Source organism: Montipora capricornis, chromosome 2 (assembly GCF_036669925.1).
Source record: "Montipora capricornis isolate CH-2021 chromosome 2, ASM3666992v2, whole genome shotgun sequence".
Taxonomy (NCBI): domain Eukaryota; kingdom Metazoa; phylum Cnidaria; class Anthozoa; order Scleractinia; family Acroporidae; genus Montipora; species Montipora capricornis.
Window position 1 is genome coordinate 14725829 of NC_090884.1, and position 7500 is coordinate 14733328.

The 7500-nt window shown below is 38.2% G+C and overlaps 2 protein-coding genes across 2 annotated transcripts in view; one reads left to right on the forward strand and one right to left on the reverse strand.

Annotated features, from left to right (window-relative positions):
* The first annotated feature begins 1649 nt into the window (after positions 1-1649).
* On the forward strand, positions 1650-4827 carry LOC138034092 (putative nuclease HARBI1). Its single transcript, XM_068881780.1, has 5 exons — positions 1650-2001; positions 2228-2287; positions 3258-3352; positions 3514-3677; positions 4290-4827. The coding sequence occupies exons 1-5, from the start codon at positions 1650-1652 to the stop codon at positions 4660-4662; spliced, it is 1044 nt and encodes a 347-aa protein (XP_068737881.1). The 3' UTR covers positions 4663-4827.
* Positions 4828-6458: 1631 nt separating this feature from the next.
* LOC138034108 (uncharacterized) overlaps positions 6459-7500 on the reverse strand; it is a 1556-nt gene continuing 514 nt past the window's right edge. The window contains exon 2 of the mRNA XM_068881781.1: positions 6459-7078. Coding sequence (XP_068737882.1) covers positions 6459-7078 — 620 coding nt within the window. The remainder of the gene's footprint in view (positions 7079-7500) is intronic.

Sequence of the window (7500 nt, forward strand, 5' to 3'; positions counted from 1 at the left end):
AACACAACACAGTATCATCCAAACACAACACAATATTATGGAAACACAACACTGTATGATCGAAACACAACACAATGTCATCGAAACACAACACAGTATTTGCAAAGCACAACGCAAATCTCCCAAAACACAACACAATATTTGCGAAACACAACTCCAAATGTTCCCGATTACTTTATGCAGGATGTTACTATACAAAGCATAAACCCATCAATACTCGACCCAGTGGCGGGTTATACGCCTGGATCATTCCCCGCCATTTTGTTTGTTATCTTCGCATGTGGCGATCTGTCGCGAGAATGGATGTGTCTTTTAAGTGAACTGCTCAGAAGAGGTCGAGGAAACTGACCAATATTGCTCTAGATGTGGAGCAACCGTGGACAAAGAGGAGGTTCTCATTCGTTAGTATTTTCAGCGTGGGTTTGATTACTCGGTTATATTACTCTTTTTAGAAAACAGAACGCAACAGAAATGTCTATGCGTACTTTGCACAATAGACTGCGCGAGTACGGATTAAGAAGAAGGAATGCAAACAGTGACGATGCCGAAATTTACCAGGCCATTCTACAAGAATTGGATGGGCCAGTCTGTATAAGGGGCTATCGAGCTATGTGGCACACCCTTCGTTTGGATTACGGAATACAGGCACCATGAAGAAAGGTCGAAGGAATTTTACAAGTTGACCCTGAAGGAACAGCCTTGAGGAAGGCTCTTGCACTAAGGAAAAGGTCGTACACTAACCCAGGCCCGAATTTTGCGTGGCACGTTGACGGCTACGATATGTTAAAGCCATACGGCTTTCCTATTCATGGTGCTGTGGAAAGTTTCAGTCGTCGAGTCATGTGGTTGAAAATTTGCCCCTCGAATAATGACCCCTGCCACGTAGCTTCATTGTTTTACGATTGTGTCAAATCAAACAGAGGTTGCCCAAGAGTTCTTCGAACAGATTGTGGGACTGAGAATGTGACCATGGCGGCCATGCAGTGTTATTTTCGAGGAAATGGTAACGACGAACAAGCTGGATTAAATGCACATAGATACGGATCGTCTCCAGCAAACCAGCGCATAGAGGCATGGTGGTCATTTTATCGGCATGACAGATCAACGTGGTGGATTAATTTTTTTAAAGACTCAGTTGAAACAAACATTGTCGATACTGCTAGTGAATTAAGTATGTCCTGTTTGTGGTTCTGTTTTAAAGATATCTTGCAGGTTGACCTAGATCATGTAAGGGATCAAAGGAACACCCATTACATTCGAAAATCACGTCATGATACAGTCCCTGGTAGGCCTGATGAGCTTTTCTACCTTCCAGAGAACAGTGGGTTTGAAGATTTCAGGGGTGCTTACCATTTACCTGAAACCATCCGGATGAAAAATTCCCTTTTAATGGTAAGCGAATTTCCATCCGGAAAGAACGGGAAAAACGGGTCCTGAACCATCAACCATATGCCAAACGGAAATTTGAGCCCCCGATACGGTATTGTAGCGGTTGATTCTCTGTCACTATGACAACAAGTTGCTAATTAAAAACAATTAAAAATGGCGCTACACGGGTTTTTGTTGGCTGTTTTGGACGACGACGAGGACTGTCATGACTTGATAGAGTCCGACGACGACACTTTTGTCCTTGCTGTGGTTCTACAGTTATGCGACGAAGCCTCAGTAGAATCCAAGGCTACTTCGAAGAAACTGTACCATCGTATTTTGGGGACGAATTTAAAAGTCACTTTCGGCTGACTCGTAACACCTGTGAGCTGCTCACGCGAGAAATTGTTGCCTCTGGCTACCTTAATGTGGGTTTAAACCGGTTCGGAAGGACCCCAATTCCTCCAGAGAAACAAATTTTGATTTATTTGTGGATGCTGGCTAATGGTAGCGAGACTTCAAGACAAGTGGCCGATCGCTTCGATGTCACTATGAGTAGTTGCGGTAGAGTGCTGAGAAAAGTAAATACTGCCATCCTGTCAATTCTTCCACGCTATCTAAAGTGGCCTAATGGTGAGACTATCTTTTTTTCTCCATGTTTTTGTTAGTCATAATAAAGCTGTAAACAAACCTGTTTTCGACAGCGGTAATAACTGAAACATGTTATAATGTAATCAGTGTTGCTTGAATAATTAAAAAGTAAAATTCATTACATATTTTTTCTTCAATATATAAAGGAACCACATGTGTATATGGAAATTATTTAAAACTTTAATGTTCATTTTGGGGTATTTTGCAGTCGCGGAAATGAGAGAAATCTCACAGAGTTTTGAAGATGGAGGAATGCCTGGAACAATTGGTAGGTGTTATTGGTGAAAACTTAGAAAGTTCCTTCAATATTGCTCTACAATGTACGACATTTTTTATCTCTTTACCATGGAGGTGGGTCAGTGTAGGCTGAAGCCAATTACTATGTCCTCGTGAATTAAATTCAGTGATGAGATTGGAGGCAAATTTACTTTAATTTCAGCTGGGTGACATACTGAAACAGTCTACATCCAGCTATGCATATCGTTGTTAAAATCTGGTCCTGGTATATCTTGCAGGTTCCTGAGTCTTAACAATGTATATGTCAAACTATGTGTAGTACATAGAGGATATTACATGCCCGTGTGTGGATATGAATTTTATCTTTGAGTGGTCAACTCGATATCTCACGAGTTCGCTGCGCTCGCTCGTGAGATATCGAGTTGACCACGAGAAGATAAAATTCATACCCATAAGCGGGCAGGCGCTGCTTTCAAAGGCGCGATTTATTATGTAACCATAACGACGGTGATCTCTTCACATGTGAAGATAACATGTTATCTTCACGTGTGAAGATATAAGAAGTTTTCGCGGGAAAGCTCACATGGTATTTCACTGGTGTTTATATAATAAACAGTTTTATACCGTTGTGAGCCTGAAATTTTAGTTTCTTGCTTCAATGGGCTACAGCATTGTTCTCACCCTGCCCCTGTTCATTGTTACCCCTTCGTGTGAAACAATGTTGGATTTCTCCGCAAGGCTTGCTTCGGTTTTGTGTAACATTGAAAAGGGGGAACACTGGTGGCCTTCAATAATCTACAGTGCAAGGGATTAGATGTAGATTAATGGAAGATGGAATTAGCGCTCATTTAAGTAAACTGTCTTGTTGCTCATTTTTGGTTAGCTTGAGAAAGTAAAGGTTTAAAAAGGGGTTAGTCTAATAAGTTCTGGAGTGAAAGTGGTTTGAAAATCAAAATTTTGGCAAATAATGACATGTTCTTAATTTATACTTTCATGTTAAGGTGCCATAGACGGGACCTTCATAAAGATCAAGGCACCCGGTGTAGACTCAGAGTCATACATTTGTAGGAAAAAGTTTTATGCTTTACAATTGCAGGTAAATATTCTCATACCATTAACTAGCTTTATAGATCAGTGAAAAAAAAGGAATTGATCAGTCCTTTTTCTTTAACCAAGTACTAGTCACACTCGTTTTTTGTGTCAGTTGGTAATTTCTTTCATGTTGCAATTACTAATTAATGCTTTGCTTACATATAGATTGTTTGTGATAATAACATGGTCCTCACAGATGTATTGGCAGGTTGGCCTGGATCTGTCCATGATTCCAGAGTTCTCAGAAACTCTTCTCTTTTTGCCACTTCTGGAAACAAGTTTCCCGCAGATTACCACATCATTGGGGATGGGGGCTACCCACTTATGAGGTATTGATGTTGAACAAATATCTTTTTGTTATGAGCAAATATATGTTTATATATTCAGTTGTATAGAGCAATTCTCAATTTTGTACTCTTCACATTTGAATTCATCAATTATTTTGCTTTACCTCTTATATTACGTGTAATTATTTCTGGGTGGATTTATAGTATTATTCAAACTGTTAGTCAACTGCATTAATTGCCATCGCTTAATATTCAGTGTAGTATTCATTACAAGATTAGATATTACCTTTTTGGGGGCAGTAAGTATATAAGGGGAGGAGGGGAACAGGGGTGGCGCAGTGGTGAGAGTGTTTGCCTCCCAACAATGTGTCCCGGGTTCGATTCCCGGCGTCAGATGTGGGTTGAGTTTGTTGTTGGTTCTCGCCCTTGCTCGGAGGTTTTTCTCCGGGTTCTCCGGTTTTCCTCCCTCCTCAAAAATCAACATTTCTAAATTCCAAATCGATCGGGAATTCGAGGGCCATGGGTTTGTTAGTTATTTGTACTGTTATGTGCTACCCTCGTTAAACAAAGTCGATTTATTTATTTATATATTTATTTATAATTTAAGAAAAGATGATTTTCTGATATTTTTATGTTTGTTTCTCTATTTTACAGATGGCTCATGACTCCTTTCAGGAATAACGGTCACTTACAACCAAATCAGCTCCGTTTCAACAATACCTTGTCATCATCCAGACAGATTGTAGAGCGTGCAATTAGTCTTTTGAAGGGGAGATGGAGAAAACTGGGCCATTTGAACCATTTAAGCGTAAAGCTTATGACTAAGATAGTAATGGGAGCCTGTGTCTTGCATAATGTCACTCTTATTCATGATGATTTTGATGAAAGTTATTTCCTGGATGATGATGATGATGATGATGATGATGATGATGATGATGACAATGATGATAATGTCCATGATGGCAACTGCCGGGACAGAACAGCTGAGCTAAAGCGTCAACATCTATCAAACATTATCAGTGGTTAATTAAGAATTGAGACAGAGAGAGTGTTTGTCCTGCTTATGGGGGTTACTTGGGATTTCAAGAAATGGGGATGATCAGAAAATATTTGAAGGTCTTTGAAATTTTCAGTTCTGAGATTCTTTTTGTAGGAAAATTAGGCAAGTATTTTTGGGGGTGGCTTGATATAAGAAGAGATTTTTGGCCATTCAAAACAATCTAAAGAATTGTGACAGTGTCTTACCAGCAAAATATATTTCCTCCTGATGTTTATTGTTTACAGTGGCATTGCTTTAAATTACTGTTGGCATTAATGAAACAGGTTCCAGCTATGTTGAGAAAGGTTGTCCAAAAACAAAAAGTGAGAATCCTAAAGTGTATTTTGGGTACTTTTAAGTTCACTGTTTCTCTACTTGAGCATTTTAGGGAAACCTGAAAATCTGGCGCAAGACGTCATAAACTTATACATATGTCTGGGAGTGCGAAAAGAAAGCAAAAAAAGTAGGTTCAACAGATTCAGTGTCATGAACTGAGTGTATTGATCATATCCCAGATTGAGATTGAGATTTTTCGGACAACCTTTCGAAAAAGCTGCCGGTGTGTTTCTTGTACATCACTAAGGGTCAGAAATTTGGCATAGGAATTTTGGGGAATTCATTTTTTGGTCTAGTGATTTTTTTGGTTTTTGCTGGAAGCCCAGGGGTAAATTTTTGGGCCTTGAATTTTGCACCCATTTGATCATCCCTGTCTTGAAATCCTGAGTACCCCTTGGGTTGTCCTGAACATGAGTTAAGGACGGTGCCTACTTTTGTTAGTGCGCACACTTTCTGCGCATCATGCAAGACATAGTTTAAGCGCATGCTGGGGTCGACATTGATGCAATCAACTATGCTACTAATGAAAGCAAAATTTTTTTACTGTGATCAAATCAAGTTTTTTGAACCTGTACTAAACCAGGAACACCAGAATAGCAGCATATCACTAAGCAGTAACTAACAAATCAGTGTGTGGCCAGATCCAACATACTTGAGGTGTCAGTTAAAATGCTTGGTTATCTATTGACAACTATATTTGATAAACTTGGGCAGGGACCTGGGAATTTTTTATTCTCTGCGGACATGGCATTTAATCATGCAAAGGAAAAAAAAGCAAATAAGTATGAAAAGTTAGGAGAATCAACAATTTATTGTCAAAGTTGTGTATTTGTTTGCCAAGTGTGGGTTATTGTTAAAGATCACTGAAATAATGAGTACAACATTTGAGATTAATATTACATGTCATGCTTTAAAGTAATGTATGTTGCAGTGTTCAAAATAAATCAATGTAGAAGAAGGCAAGGCTACAACATAGCTGAGGACTATGCCTTTACTTGAGCCATAATTCTGGGATACTAGCTTGATGAAATAGTTGTATCAAAGCCTTAAATTTGGCCACATCCCTAAAGTATGCTTTAGGGCAATCTATTTTATTATGGTTGTTTTTGGGCAAAGTAAATACATGTGCTGGAAAATAGTTTTTAAAATCCAAACTCAATTACATTTCAAGTATAGATAATTAAGAATAAGAGTATGTGAGCATGCCAAAATATAGTTCAACTTACATGAATGGAGGAAATGGAATGGCTAATATTATTGTAAAGAACATTAAATTCTGCAAATTAAACATTTCGACATAATTTACCTATATGGTAATAACTCCAAGAAGTTGAAGCTCATTGCACAAACTGTAAGTACTGTAAATATAATTGTCCAGCAAGTGTACATTTTAACTTATTATCACATAAATGTGTAAATAAATAAATACAAATGAAAATGAAACCATCTCATTTGTTTTTCAACACTTGAAGTAAATTTGCCCAAAACAATTTTTTTTCCTCATTCATTTCTTCCATCATCTTAACTTTTTTGTTTTCTGCTTCTTCTTTTTTCTCTTGATATTCCTGGAGGAATGTGAGCATCTCAGAAGCAGACGACCTGCTTTTGCGTTTCTTTGCTGGTCTTTTTCTGGGGGTCTTCTTTTGGGGTGTTTCAGCAGAGTAATCACCATCAACAGAGCTATCACTTTCCTCACCTTCATTTGACATCACACAAGATGAGGATTCAAGGGTATAGGTAGGCCTTACAGCTGCATTCATGCCAATGCAATCAGCCATCTCAGAGTAGTACTTCCACTTCTTGTGGTTATTTCCACTTTTGTTGTTATGATCTGTGACTTCTTTGAGTTTTGCTTCCAGCTTGGCCCACTTTCTTGCACACTGATCTGCAGATACTCTGAGATCTGACTTTGAGTTGAAACTTGTTGCAATTTTTTGAAACACCTCTTTTTTGGTTGTTTTACCATTGCCAAATAATCCTTTATGATCTTTCCAGCAACATAGAAGAAGATTAATGTGTCTGTCTTCCCATCTGTCCAAATTGAGATCATTTGATGATGATGTTGAACCTATTTTTTTTGAAGAAGAAAAGTTAAGCAACAGGTTAAATTGTTAGGTTACTTATGATCTGTCTGTCATTTGCATTGAAATGAAAATTTTTCATTTATTACATAAATGACGGTAATTTTAGTCAACACCAAGACATTTCTTTAGTTGTAATATATGAGCTTAACTTGTTGAATTTATGCATTCACTGTAGCAGTATACTGCTCTAAAATACATTTATTGGTGAAAAAAATGTCTAGCCCTACGAGCAGAGCCTCTTTACACTTTACTGCGGCTGAGAATTGGGAAGAAAAATTCAAGTTTATCGGGAGAAAGGCTCTGCTCACAGGGTGATGATTAGCTATTTAAAGCTTAATACAAATTTTTTTTTGCAAAGAGTAATTTTCTTCAAAACATTCTGACGAAACATCGTTCCAGATAAAGA